This window comes from Lodderomyces beijingensis, assembly GCF_963989305.1.
Source record: "Lodderomyces beijingensis strain CBS 14171 genome assembly, chromosome: 2".
NCBI lineage: Eukaryota > Fungi > Ascomycota > Pichiomycetes > Serinales > Debaryomycetaceae > Lodderomyces > Lodderomyces beijingensis.
The window spans coordinates 172737-186479 of record NC_089971.1 but is presented as its reverse complement, the minus strand read 5'-3'; the positions used below and the strand labels follow the sequence as shown (position 1 = coordinate 186479).

General features: G+C 49.4%; 3 protein-coding genes across 3 annotated transcripts; 1 reads left to right on the top strand and 2 right to left on the bottom strand. All coding sequences in view use genetic code 12, as the record gives it.

The window, feature by feature from the left end:
- Positions 1-158: 158 nt before the first annotated feature.
- On the bottom strand, positions 159-2348 carry LODBEIA_P12490 (uncharacterized protein; the record flags this gene model as incomplete). Its single annotated transcript, XM_066971116.1, has 1 exon — positions 159-2348. The coding sequence occupies one exon, from the start codon at positions 2346-2348 to the stop codon at positions 159-161; it is 2190 nt and encodes a 729-aa protein (XP_066828187.1).
- Positions 2349-4545: 2197 nt separating this feature from the next.
- Positions 4546-5769, top strand: LODBEIA_P12480 (uncharacterized protein; the record flags this gene model as incomplete). Its single annotated transcript, XM_066971115.1, has 1 exon — positions 4546-5769. One exon carries the CDS (start codon positions 4546-4548, stop codon positions 5767-5769), a length of 1224 nt encoding a protein of 407 aa, XP_066828186.1.
- On the bottom strand, positions 5762-13549 carry LODBEIA_P12470 (uncharacterized protein; the record flags this gene model as incomplete). Its single annotated transcript, XM_066971114.1, has 1 exon — positions 5762-13549. One exon carries the CDS (start codon positions 13547-13549, stop codon positions 5762-5764), a length of 7788 nt encoding a protein of 2595 aa, XP_066828185.1.
- Between the last annotated feature and the right edge of the window lie 194 nt (positions 13550-13743).

The following is a 13743-nucleotide window of genomic DNA, read 5'->3' as shown; positions in this document are numbered from 1 at the left end:
AGCCTACCTAGTATATAGTTACTATATTTAATTTTATACTAGTCCCACAACCTTAGCTATCTATGAACCATCTACGAAACAACCCAAGTAGATCCGACTGGATGCTATCCAGTGGAATCTATTTACCATAAATACTTTAGTTTATGTTTTTTCTATCACTATACCTCTCCATTATTACTCTCAAAACAGTCTATTAGTTTGAGCACGTCCAGAATGTGCTGGAAATACGGCTCTCCATTCTCCAACAAGTTCTGGCACCTGTTGATGGCTTCATTGTTTGAATTCAACCCTTGGATTTCAAAATACTTGAGCGAGTAGAGATCCTTTTCCAAAAGATCCCTGATTCCACATCGGTCTATTGTTTTCCTCACCTGGGGCGACACGTTGACAAACATGGATCTAATCAGGCGCCTCTGGTAGTTGGTTAACAACTCCGCAACCGTCTTTGCCGCTGAAGAGTCGATGGATGTCATGTTGTTCAAGTCAAATATGACATATCGCGACATCTCTGTGTCTCGGCTCCTCTTCAGCGCCGGGTGTGCTTTTGCCGATCCGTAGATCTCGACTCTTCTCAATCGCATTAGGAGATCGCTCGAGTTGGTGAAACTCAATGGTTCTGGGATCTTGATAATCAAGCATCCTTCAATCTCTTCGAGCAACTCGCAGTTGACTTGAGTTTGTCTCAGGTCGTCAAACATATTCAACTGCACACCGGGTGCCACTGTCTCGGGTAATGGGATATCGGCATCGACAAACGTGTTGGAGTTTGGAACTCTGCCGAGGATCTGGATTCTTGAGTCGGTTGAGTTTTTGATAACCCTGATCAACAGGAAAATGATGCCCACTGCTATGCCGCCCTCCATAGAAAAAAACAACGTGGTCACAACTGTCAATGCAAAAGTGATCAACTCGGGCACTCCATTGTTTCTCCAATGAAAGTATAACTCATACGGGGCTTCTTCAATGAGAGAAACGCCGATTACTGCTATGACACCACTTAGCATGCAAATGGGGACGTAGTATAGGTATCTGAGTAAAAATTTGATGGTCACGAGAGTGAGCAACCCCATTATGGCCCCCGACGTGGTTGTCTTTGCTGAAATGGCGTTTATTTTGCTTCTGCCGTAGCCTCCGAAAGCGGGCAATGCGCCAAATATTGAGCCAAAGATGTTGATGCTTCCAAGGGCAACCAACTCTCTATTTGACGAAATCGGCAAGTCAAAGCTAGAGCCAAGCGACTTTGATGCCGTGGTGGACTCAAAGAAGCCCAACATTGCACAAACAAAACCCGAGGTGGCGAATTTTTTGATCAACTTCCACAGACCAATGGGGTTGTACAATGTCAACTCTTCGCTGTTCTTGACAGCTCCAATGACGTCAAGCCCTCGCTTGTCCCATTGGTAAATTTGGCAAAGCACGGTTGCCCCAGAGACAACAATCAAAATCTCGGGCAATAGTATCACCCTCTTGTCAGTCGACTTGCTTTTCAACATCCTTGTCACCATTATAATTGCAAAGCCAATTGCTCCAATTTTGAAGCTCAAGGGGTTGAAGTGGCTCAAGTTTTGAGCCAAAAAGCAGAGTTTGTCGAATGGAGAGTGGATATCCATCTGGTCCGGGTCGTCGGAAATTTCTTTCATCAACTCCTCCAAGCCGAGAATGTTGATCAGTGAGTTGATCAACATGACAAACCCCACGGCCGCTATAAACCCTTTTAAAAGTGCCGGGCATAACACATTGTCCAAAAACCCAAGTCTTCCCAAGCCAAAACCCAACAAGCTAGCACCGCTGACAAACGTGATTGTCGATACATACTCCATGGGATCCAAGTTTTTCTTCTTTGCATGGTGGAGCAATGGCTCCACCGCTTGTCCCACCACTAGCGAAATAGGTGCCTCGGGGCCAACCACCATTTGAGGAACACTTCCAAACACCATGTATATCAAGGGCGCAATTGCTAGCGAGTAGAGTCCCAGGATCACCGGCACATGAGCCATAGTTGCATATGACAAAGACAAGGGTAGCTGGAAAAAAACCAACGTGAGTCCGCCCACTAGATCTCCTAGCAAGTACCTGAGGTTGTACGTGCTGATCCAGGACAAGAACGGGAGGTAGTAGGGTAAAAGATCACTCCATTCCAAGTCCTCCAAGGCGCTTGCTGCCGCGGGAGTATAACTTCTATAGTTGATGGAAGCAGCTTCATCGTCGGTTTGCGAGTCGTAGATTTGCCCAGAGTCGATCTTGCTCAAGAGGCCCAGCCTTTCGTGAACTCTTCGCCTCGATATTGGTCGAACACTAGGGGTAGGACTTCTTGGGTTCGCCCTGGGGTTGGGGCTGGGTGCAGACATCTTGGATCAGTAAATGACAGCACACTTATGGGGTGGAGTCAGGGGGCAGAGAGATACGATTCAAAACGTTCTACACAAGCGAAAAAAAAAAAACGATATAAAATAGAAAAAAAAACGCAACCCGAGGTGGTGATGTGATGACATCATCCGCCGCCTTTCTACAGTACTGTTTGGTCAAGTCGGCTACGTGTGATGATGTTTTCAACTGGTGAAATCTCGACTTTATCATCATCGTTTCTGCTAGTTTTTGTGAACATGAAAATATCAGCCACACCTCTGTGTCATCAGAACTCATTGAAAAATCTCAGATCGGCCACGTTCGACAGGTAATTCTCCAAACAAGCTACTTGAGATAACGGACGAAATCAGTGCAATAACTGCAATCGGTGTAGCCTCAGATTTGATGAACTATTTGCAGCTGTTGAAGTGGATGGCCCCCAAGCAAGAATCTACGATCCAGTGTCAATTCGAATCAGAGTACAACCCTCTATGTAGATCTATTTTTTGGCGCGTGCATAGAACTAATATTTCAGCAAGGCACTTTGCAACCAGTGACTCGCCAGTTCCCCTTTTTTGAGAAGAGGCACGATCTCTTTGACTACTCAAGACTTGTCATTGGTGTTCCCTTGTGCTCGTGCAATAAGTTGAGCAACCACTTGCCTGTAGCATCAAGTTGTTACATCATATCGGTGACTTCAAAAAATGTAGACATTTTTTTTCATCTTGAAAATCTGTCAGATCGAAAACTTTGGGCCAAATTTCGGCAAAAAATGAACCTTTCTGCTCAGAAATTCTCAATTCTGATTGAGTCAGTCGGTAGACCTACGATGGTGCTGAAGTCGATCTCCACCAAATCTCAAATATTCTTCTTCTCAGTCATTCCTATGGATGCAGTTTACACTAGAGTCAAAGCTGTGACATTGGTAAAATCTGTAGACGTAGAAAGCCTGGGGCGAGCATCACTGATTAAAATATTTTCGCCCCACTTGAGCTGTCGCGGAGCATGTATGAGCCAACAGCTGGAAGCAAAAGATGCTGCTGAGATGGTACCAGCGTGGTTGGCCCTGAGAAATTGTTAGACGCTTGGCAAAGGACCGTGAGTCGCTCGTGCCACGTGTTCTGTATTGAAATAATGGGAGAGTGCGCACGAAAAAAAAGACAGCTTGGGTGAATTTTGGAGTGGTAGCGCGCTTGCATTGCCATTTGTCGAAAACATTTCACGGAGTCATAAACTGGGTGCTTACAGATTACCGAGTCAGGTTAACGCTCAAGCGTATATATGGTCATACTTATCTTTAGTGGCGTATACTATCTTTTTTGTCATTTGACAAGTGAATAACTATTTAGTTTTGGTGTAAGCCACAATTTCGCCGTGAAACCCCACTGTTGAAACAGGTGGAAAAAGCGAAAAGTTTGCGATTTTCGGTGATCAAGAAGAACGCAGACTATACCAGCACCGTTACTGGTCCATCTTGAGCACCAGGCAACTCCAAAGAACACCAAGCATTGGAAGCCACTACAGTGTTAAATCATTTATACGCTTGTTGGATCAGAGTCTGACATTCCCCTTACCCCAGCTTACCAGCTTAAAAACCAACCCCCCCCCCCCCCCCCCACCTCAGTCAACACCGAGCACCGATGAAAGCAGCAGGGCTCTCTCCCGGCGCGTACCTCTCGCGGGTGATCCGGGTGGACCAGGCGGGCGAGTTGGGCGCGGACTACATCTACCGCGGGCAGATCTCAATTCTTTCAAACACACACCCCCACTTGAGGCCCGTGTTGAAGCACATGTGGGAGCAGGAGCAGCAGCACCGAAAAACATTTGACCGGCTCCAAGTTGCCCGGCGGGTGCGGCCGAGCCTCTTGACCCCCGTGTGGAAGGTCGGGGCCATGGCGTTGGGCGCGGGCACGGCGTGGATGGGCCCCGAGGCGGCGATGGCGTGCACGGAGGCGGTGGAGACGGTCATCGGCGGGCACTACAATGGGCAATTAAGGGAGATGAAACAGATAGCCCCAGAGGTGTCCTTGATGAGGACAATCTCCCAATTTAGAGACGACGAGTTGGAGCACCTCGGGACGGCTGTTGAGCACGGCGCGCGGCGCGCGCGACCATACTTTCTTCTCACAGAGGCGATCAAAACGGTCTGCCGGTGCGCCATCCACACCGCAGAAAGGATATAACCACAACACCACACTCATGGCCCGTGACCGATTTCCATTACTCAGTCCACAAGAAATAGCAACCTGTTTGCAGGAGTGCGACTTTGCCATCAGCGAGGCGCAGGTGAGCCGTCCCACACGGGCGGCCATCGAGCCGGTCATCGCCGAGTGCGTCCACTTGTTCATGGGGATTGACGAGCGCAGCCTCGACGTGGAAAAGACCTTGCTCCTCTACAAGCTTGCGGAGAGGTTCTTCAAAAACATAGGAGTCAGTGACCTTCTCGTCGGGGATATCACCCGGCCGCAGCCACGCCGCACGCAGCGGTTGCTCAGCGCGTTGGTCAACTATATCCGGTTCCGGGAGCAGCTCTCGCAGGAGTTTGAAAACAAGGCCCACGAGGCGGAGGCCGTCGTGGAGGCAGTAGAAGCAGGAGATGCCCGTGCTAGAGAGCTCATGGAACAGATCCAGTCTTTCCCCCAAACCAGTTTTGACCATGTACGTGTTTACAACCGGCGGCTCGAGGGCCGGCTCCGCGCGATGAAGCAGGAGCAGCTCGGACTCACCCGCGAGCACGAGGCGTACCGGGGGAGGAAGCGGGAGCTCGCCGCGAAGGCGGAGGACGTGGAGTTTCTCCTCGGGGAGGTCCAGGAGCAGGTGGAGGAGGTAAAAGCGGTGTTGTCGTTGGACGTCTCGGTGGTGGAGAGGGTGGTGGACGACTTGCGCGGGGAGGCGACAGCACAGGCCCAAGCTGCTGCAACATTGGAGTTGCGGTTTTCACGGTTGGGGCGGACCGTCGACGCGGTGCAGGTTACTAAGGTTAAAGTGAGGGAGCTTGTCAAGCTAGCCGAGGAGGTAGCGAGGGCAAAAGAACTTCAAGAGCAAAGCCACCAGGCGCTTGTCCGGGCTGAGGACGAGCTCGGCCGGGTGAGGCGGGAGGAGACAGACGTTGCAGAGATGTACAGTGTGGCCAGGAAGCAGTTGGACCGCACACGGAGGAAGGCGGAGGACACGCAGGCGCAGTTGGAGCAGCAGGTGAAACAATTAGCCGAGGGGTTAAAGTCAGCTCAGGCGGAGCTTGACTCTAGTATCGCCAGGCAGGCTGACATGCGGGAGCAGAGCGAGGCCACGGTGGAGCGCATCGCGGGGAGAGTCAGGGAGACAAACACGATAGAGGAGGAGTTTGTTAGGGAGGCGCGCGCGGTGGAGGCTAGGATGGGGGAGCTAGGCTTGGTGCTAAGACGGTACATGGACGCTATATGAAGGGGCGGGGCCGCGCGGCGCCGGCCAGGAGCGGGCGGGGTGTCGGGGGTGTTGCCAGGACGTAGCTCGTGGAGAGTGTATACTTGTTTGTTTCAGTTGGAACAGTTTCAGTATCATCAGTAGTTTCATCAGTTTCACTAGATTTGGCTTCAAAAGTTTCACAAGTGTTTGTTGGAACAACTTCTCTAGTCTTTGTTTCATCTGTCTCTTCATTCTTAGTTTCATCTGTTTCATAAGTTGTAACAGTTTCACAAGTCTCTGTTTCATCTGTCTCTTCAGTCTCTGTTTCATCTGTTTCACCACTCTTTGTTTCATAAGTTTGATAAGTTTCAGTAGTTTCATCAGTTTTTGCTTCAAAAGTTTCAGAAGTTTTTGTTTCATAAGTTGAAACAGTTTCATAAGATTTGGTACCAAAACCTTCATAAGTCTTTGTTGGAACAACTTCTCCCACTTTGGTTTCACTAGATTCTGTTTCAGCAGTTTCAGTAGTTTCTGTTTCAGAAGTTTCAGAAGTTTGATAAGTTTCACAAGTCTTTGTTTCACTCTTTGTTTCAGTTTCAGTAGTTTCTGTTTCATCAGTTTGATGAGTTTCATAAGTTTCACTCTTTGTTTCAGTTTCATAACTTTTTGCTTCAAAAGCTTCATAACTTTCTGTTTCAGTCTTTGTTTCAGTTTCAGAAGTTGTAACAGTTTCATTAGATTTTGCTTCAAAAGCTTCATAACTTTCTGTTTCAGCTTCTGTTTCACTTGGAGAAGCTGAAGCTTCTCCACTCTCTGTCTCACTCTCAGTTTCAGTCTTGGTTTCATCTGTTTCAGCTTCAGTAGTCTCTTCAGTCTTTGCTTCACCAGCTTCAGTAGACTCCTCACTAGCTTCGGCAAACTCTGTCTCCTCGGTCTTGGTTTCACTAGCTTCGGTTTCAGTTTCACTACCTTCAGTTGGAGAAGCTTCAGCTTCTCCACTCCCTGTTTCAGTTTCCTTAGCTTCAGTTTCCTTAGCTTCAGTTTCCTTAGCTTCAGTTTCCTTAGCTTCAGTTTCCTTAGCTTCACCACTCTCAGCTTCAGTCTTGGTTTCAGTTTCAACAGCTCCACCACTCTCCGTTTCACTCTCTTTTTCCATAGCTTCAGCTTCCACAGTTGTCTCCACACCCTCAGTTTCAGAAGCTTCAGTTTCAGTTTCAGTTTCAATAGTCTCAGTTCCAGAAGGTTCAGTTTCACTACCTTCAACACTCTCTGTGTCTACAACTTCTGTCTCCACAGCTTCTGTTTCAGTCTCTGTCTCTGTCTCACTCTCTGTCTCTTCAGCTTCAGCTTCACTCTCTGTTCCACTCTCTGTCTCCACACTCTCAGTTTCGGGTTGAGAAGCTTCAGTTTCACTAGCTTCAGTAGACTCTTCACTCTCTGTCGCTGTCTCCTTAGCTTCTTCACTCTCTGTCGCTGTCTCCACAGCTGTTGTCACAGCTGTGTCGACCCTGTCGACAGGGTCGACGGGCTCCACCCACGGCTCCACTTCCACACACCCTCCCCCCGGTGTCTCCACATGCACCACGTAGCCCTCCTCCGCGGGGCAGAGAAAGAACTGCCCCTCGGGCTCGTCCCGCCGCTGGAGCTGCTGCAAGCTGAGCGTGTTGTCGAGCAACGCCCACCCGGGGGAGGCGCTTGCCTCATCCCCTAACAACATGATGCCGCCGGGGCCGACCGCGACGTACAGGTTGTTGGTGGTGAGGTAGGTGGAGGTTATGGTGAAGCGGCCGGGGACGCCGGTGCCCGCGGTGACGTGGGTGGCGTTCAGGGAAAATTGGATGAGGGTGGAGTTGAGCTGGGCGTGGATGAGGAAGGCCGAAGTCTCGTCAGAGACTGAGGTTTCAACAGCTTGAGGTTCATCAGTCTCGGAAACCGAAGTCTCGCCAGAGACTGAGGTTTCACTAACTTGAGGTTCAGCTTCATCAGTAGACTTAGCTTCATCAGTCTCGCCAGAGACTGAGGTTTCAACAGCTTGAGGTTCATCAGTCTCGGAAACCGAAGTCTCGCCAGAGACTGAGGTTTCACTAACTTGAGGTTCAGCTTCATCAGTAGACTTAGCTTCATCAGTCTCGCCAGAGACTGAGGTTTCACTAGCTTGAGTTTCAGCAGCTTGAGTTTGAGTGGCTTGAGTTTCACCAACTTGAGTTTCACCAACTTGAGTTTCACCAACTTGAGTTTCACCAACTTGAGTTTCACCTTCTTCAGTTTCGCCAGAGACTGAGGTTTCAACAACTAGGGTAGCTTGAGTTTCAACAACTAGGGTAGCTTGAGTTTCAACAGTAGCTTGAGTTTCATCAATAGAAGAAGCCTCAGTAGACTCGGGTTCATCAGTAGGAGAAGTTTGAGAAGACTCAGTTTCTTCAGTCTCAGGTGCAGTGGCTTCACTAGCTTGAGTCTCGGCTTCATTAGTTTCAACAGTGGCTCCGGTTTCAACAGCTTGAGTTACCTCAGTCTCGCCAGAGACTGAGGTTTCGGTGGTCTCAGGAGACTCAGCTTCACTGGCTTGGGTTACCTCAGTCTCGCCAGAGACTGAGGTTTCGGTGGTTTCACTAGCTTCAGCTTCACTGGCTTGGGTTACCTCAGTCTCGTCAGAGACTGAGGTTTCGGTGGTTTCACTAACTTGAGTTTCAAGAGTAGTTTCAGAAGCTCCAGCTTGAGTCTCAGTTTCATCACTTTCACTAGCTTGAGGTTCACCAGCTTGGGTTTCAGTTGACTCAGTAGCTTGAGTTTCACCAGCTTGGGTTTCAGTAGTTTCAGTTTCACCAACTTGGGTTTCACCAGCTTGGGTTTGAGAAGTCTCGCTAGCTTCACTGGCTTCAGTTCCAGTTTCAGCAGCTTGAGATTCAGGTTCACTAGCTTGCGTTTCAGTAGCTTCAGTTTCATCAGTTACACTAGCTTCGGTGGAATCAGTTTCAGTAGCTTGCGTTTCAGTAGCTTCAGTTTCATCAGTTACACTAGCTTCGGCGGAATCAGTTTCAGTAGTTTGAGTTTCAGTTTCGTCATCAGTAGACTCATCGGTGGGTCCAGCTTGAGTTTCAGTAGCTTCAGTAGACTCAGTAGTTTGAGTAGCCTGAGTTTCAACAGCTTGAGTTTCAGCTTCACTAGATTCAGTTTCACTAGTTTCGTAAGCTCCGGTTTCAGTTTCAGTTTCAACAGCTCCAGCTTCATCAGTTTCACTAGCTTGAGCTTCATCAATGGAAGAAGTTTCATCAGCTTGAGTTTCAGCAGCTAGGGGTTCAGTTTCATCAGCTTGAGTTTCAGTAGCTTGGGTCTCAGTTTCTTCAGTTTCACTAGACTCTGTCTCAGTGGCCTGAGTTTCAGTGGCCTGAGTTTCAGTGGACTCATCGGTAGACTCTTCAGTAACTTGAGTTTCTTCAGTAGCTCCAGCTTGAGTGGCTTGAGTTTCAACAGCTTGAGTTTCAACAGCTTGAGTTTCATCAGAGCTTGAAACCTCAGTCTCTGACGAGACTTCGGTTTCGGTAGCTTGAGTCTCAGTCGACTCTTCAGTGGATCCAGGTTCACTGACTTGGGTTTCACTGGCTTCAGCTTCATCAGTTTCAGTAGACCCGGTAGTCTCAGTGGGTTCATCAGTTTGAGAAGACTCAGTTTCTCCAGTCTCGGTAGCTTGAGTTTCAATTTCAGTAGCCTCAGCTTCACTAACTTGAGTTTCAGTAGCTTCACTAGCTTCAGTAGCTTCACTAGCTTCAGTAGATTCGATGGATTCAGGGTCTCTAACTTGAGTTTCAACAGCAGCTCCAGTCTCACTAGCTTCACGAACTTGAGTTTCAAGAGTAGCTTGGGATTCAGTTTCCACAGCCTGAGTTTCAGTTTCCACAGCTTGAGTTTCACTAGCCTCACCAGCTTGAGTTTCGGTTTCTTCAAGTCCAACAGCTCCGGCTTCAGTGGTCTCGGCTTGGGCTTCAGTAGCTTGGGTTTCATCAATAGCTCCAGCCTCACTAGCTTGAGTGGCTCCTGTTTCAGTAGCTCCAGCTTCGTCAGTTGGAGGAGTCTCGGTAGATTCAGGTTCAGTGGGTTCAGCTTCGTCAGTAGTTTGAGTTTGACTAACTCGAGTTTCCACAGCAGCTCCAGCTAGAGTTTCAGTTTCATCAATAGAAGTCTCACTAGACTCAGTTTGAGAAGTCTCAGTGGATCCAGGTTCTATAGTTTGAGTTTCATCAGTAGCTTCAGCTTCACCGGCTTGAGTTTCAGCCTCACTAGTTTCAGGTTCTTCAGTCTCACTTTCTTCAGTCTCACTAGCTTGACTGGCTTGAGTTTCAGCTTCATCAGTTTCTGACGAAACCGATGTTTCAGTAGTTTGAGTTTCACTAACTCGAGTTTCATCTATAGGAGAAGTCTCGGCAGGCTCACTTTCAGCGAGTTCAGTAGCTCCAATTTCAGTGGGTTCGGTCGCACTAGACCCAGCCTGAGAAGTCTCGGCAGCTTCAGTTTCAGTTTCAGCTTCTTCAGTTTCAACAGCTTGAGCTTGAGAAGTTTCAGTGGGTTCAGTTTCGGTAGTTTCATCAGTAGACTCAGTAGCTCCAGCTTGAGTTTCAACAGCAGCTCCAGCTCCACTAGCTTCAGTCTCAATAGATTCAGTCTCTATAGACTCAGCTTCATCAGTTTGAGAAGTCTCGGTGGATTGAGGTTCACTATGTTCACTAGCTTGAGTTTCGGTCTCAGTAGTTTCACTAACTTCAGTAGTTTCGCTAACTTCAGTAGTTTCGCTAACTTCAGTAGTTTCAGTTTGAGAAGTCTCCATAGACTCAGCTTCGGCAGCTGGACCTTGAGTTTCAATTGACTCAGTTTCAATTGACTCAGTTTCAGTAGACTCGGCTTGAGTCTCAGTTTCATCAGTTTCAGCAGCTTGAGTTTCAGTTGACTCAATTTGAGAAGTCTCGGTAACTTGAGTTTCTTCAGCAGACGCTTCAGTGACTTGAGTTTCTTCAGTAGCTCCAGCTCCAGCTTGAGTCTCAGTAGCTCCAGTAGACTCAGTCTCAGTAAACTCAGTAGCTTGAGTTTCAAGAGTAGCTTGTGTTTCAGTACCTTGAGTTTCAGCTTGAGCAGACTCAGTGGATTCAGACTCAGTAGATTCAGCTTCAGTCGACTCAGTTTGGGAAGTTTGAGAAGTCTCAGGTTCAGCTTCAGTAGCTTCAGCTTCAGTAACTTTAGTTTCACTGGCTTCAGTTTGAGTAGCTTCAGTTTCGTAAGGAAGTGATGTTTCAGGAGCCTCAGTTGCAGTGGACTCGGCTTCAGTTGCACTAGCCACAGCTTCATCTGTAGTTTCAGTTTCAGTAGCTTCATCGGTGGGTTCACTAGCTCCGGCTTCAGTGGATTCAGCTTCAGTAGATTCAGTTGGGGAAGTCTCGGTTGAGTCCGTGGGTCCAGTTTCAGTTTCAGTTTCAGTAGCCTTAACGTCAGTTGGTACAGCTTCAGCTTCACTAGCCTTAGCTTCATCTGTAATTTCAGTAGCTACAGCTTCACCAATAGTTTCAGTAGCTTCAGCTTGAGAAGTCTCACTAGACTCAGTCTCCCCGCTTGTTTCAGTGGGTTCAGTTTCCTCAGCACCAGCTTCAGTTTCAGTTTGTTCAGTTTCAGTTTCCTCAGCTCCAGTTTGAGAAGCCTCACTAGCTTGAGTGGCTGGAGTCTCACTAGACTCAGTTTGGGAAGTCTCACTGGACCCAGGTTGGGAAGTTTCAGTGGATTCCGGTTCACTGGCTTGAGTCTCAGTTTCAGCAGCTTCAGTCTCAGCTTCATCAGTTTGGGAAGTCTCAGTAACTCCAGCTTGAGTAGCCGGAGTTTCACTGGCTTCAGGTTCACTGGTTTGAGTTTCATCAATAAAAGAAGTCTCACTAGCTTCAGGTTCAGTGGACTCTTCAGTGGACTCTTCAGTGGGTTCCGCTTCATCAGTTTGGGAAGTCTCAGGAGGAGTCTCCCCGCTCGGTCTTGTTTCAGTAGCTCCAGTTTCAGTTTCCCTAGCACCAGCTTCAGCAGTTTCAGTTTCACTTTCACCAGTCAATACAGGTCCCACTACCCCAGTGTCTGCTGTGGCATCAGCAGTCTCTGCACTCTCCCCGTACAGCTCCACCCCAGTCACCGTGCTTTCACCACTCTCCAGTAGAGAGTTTGAGCTCCCCAGTAGCTCAACTGTCTCCTTACTCTCACTTGGCAAAGGTTCACTGGATGCAGTCTCATACTCCAGGATTGCACCCCAGCTCGTCATTGTGATGTCTCCACCATTGGTCGATTCGCCATCCCCAATCTCCGAAGCTCCTTCCAGTGAGCTAGATTGTGTCTCCAGCGCGGTTGTCAAATCGGTGAGCCCTTCTGTCATCTCTGCGCCTTGCGTCTCAGTTGCTTCCGAGGCCTTGGTTTGTGTCTCCAGCTCAGTTGTGACCGCTCCAGTCTCGCTTTCACTTTCTATCTCCGTGGCCGTGCTTTGACTCCACGAACCTTCACTCGTGTACGCTGACTCGGCTGTTGTCAGTGCATCAGTGGTGGTTCCACTCACCATACTCTGACTAGTTAAAGCTTCTCCTGTTTCTCTTGTACCGTCCGACGTTGTTTCCAAACCGAGCTCTGTAGTCTCATAGTCTTCACCAGTACGTGGCCCCGCAGTCGGGGGTGTTGTTTCAACTTGCTCGCCAGACACTGGAGAGGCCGTTGTCACTTCAGTGGTGGTTTCAGTCTCCACATCAGTTGCTTCCGCGCCTTCGCTTGTCCCGGTGGACTCCGCTTGTGAGGAGGCTTCTGTGTCTTCCGTTGTGGTGTTATCGACGGGCAGACTCTCTGAGACAGTTGGTATCGAGCTCTCGCTATACTCTGGCGAGGATGTCACAGGTGTCACAGGTGTCACCTCAGTGGTCTCAGCTCCTGTCGAGCTCTCGCTGCTAGACTCTGGCGAGGATATCACAGGTGTCACGTTTGTCACCTCTGTGGTCTCTCCCCGCGAGCTCTCCAGTACACCGGTGGGCTCTGTTGCCACTGTGTCTTCAACGCTGGTCGATTGAGGCAGAGCCAGAGCAGTTCCCTCTGGGCTTTCTGACAGCCCCGGGTCCAGCGTTGGTACCACTGTATCCTCAACGGTGGTTGATTGTATAGGCAGAGCCAGAGTCTCTGTTGGAACCACTGTGTCTTCAACGCTGGTCAGACCCTGAGTCTCTGACCCTGCGCTTGCTGGCTCCATAGTGTACTCCTCATACTCCTCCTCCGCCTCTGGCTCCTCCTCCACTGGCTCCTCCTCCTCCTCCTCCTCGCTTCTGAATATGTTATCCCGGATCAACTGGATCGGGACACACCCCGGCGTGTCCTCGGCGTGGCTGAATATTTCGTAAGGGTCGCTCGCGCCGCAGGCAAAGAGCTGGTCTGTGTAGTGGAGCTCGCTCTCGCCCGAGGGCCCCCACGCGAGCGACCAGTGATGGTCCGCCGCTGCTAGGCCATCTGCCATATCAAGCATGAGCAACTGAAACGAGTCCTCCGTGTGCGCGACCATGGCGGTTTCGGCGCCGTCGACAACCAAATTGAACTGCGCGTCGAGCTTGAATTCCAACGCCCAGCTCCCGTCATCGTCGATAAGCGTTGCCGCCAGCCCCAACAGCGAGACCTCGAGATACAACTTTGCGCCGTTGACCACGGCGTAGATTTTGGCTATCTGGTCGAGCGCGAAACTCGACAGTAGGAGAAAGAACACAAACCACATTGTGGAGTAACGATTACCCACCGCGCGTTGTTCGGCAGCGGATCCCGTTTTATAACCGGGCATGCACGTTGATGCACGCGTGGAACCAGCCATGTCCGCCTCCGCCAAGAAGATGATACCGATCACCCCACCTCGCTTGGATCTCGGGCGAGATCCAAACGGGTTAAGCGAGCGGAGATAAGGTGGGTCTCTAGCCGAACACAACGTCGGTCAAACCCGGGAGTGGCCTTGACAGAGATAAAAAATATCTAATCACA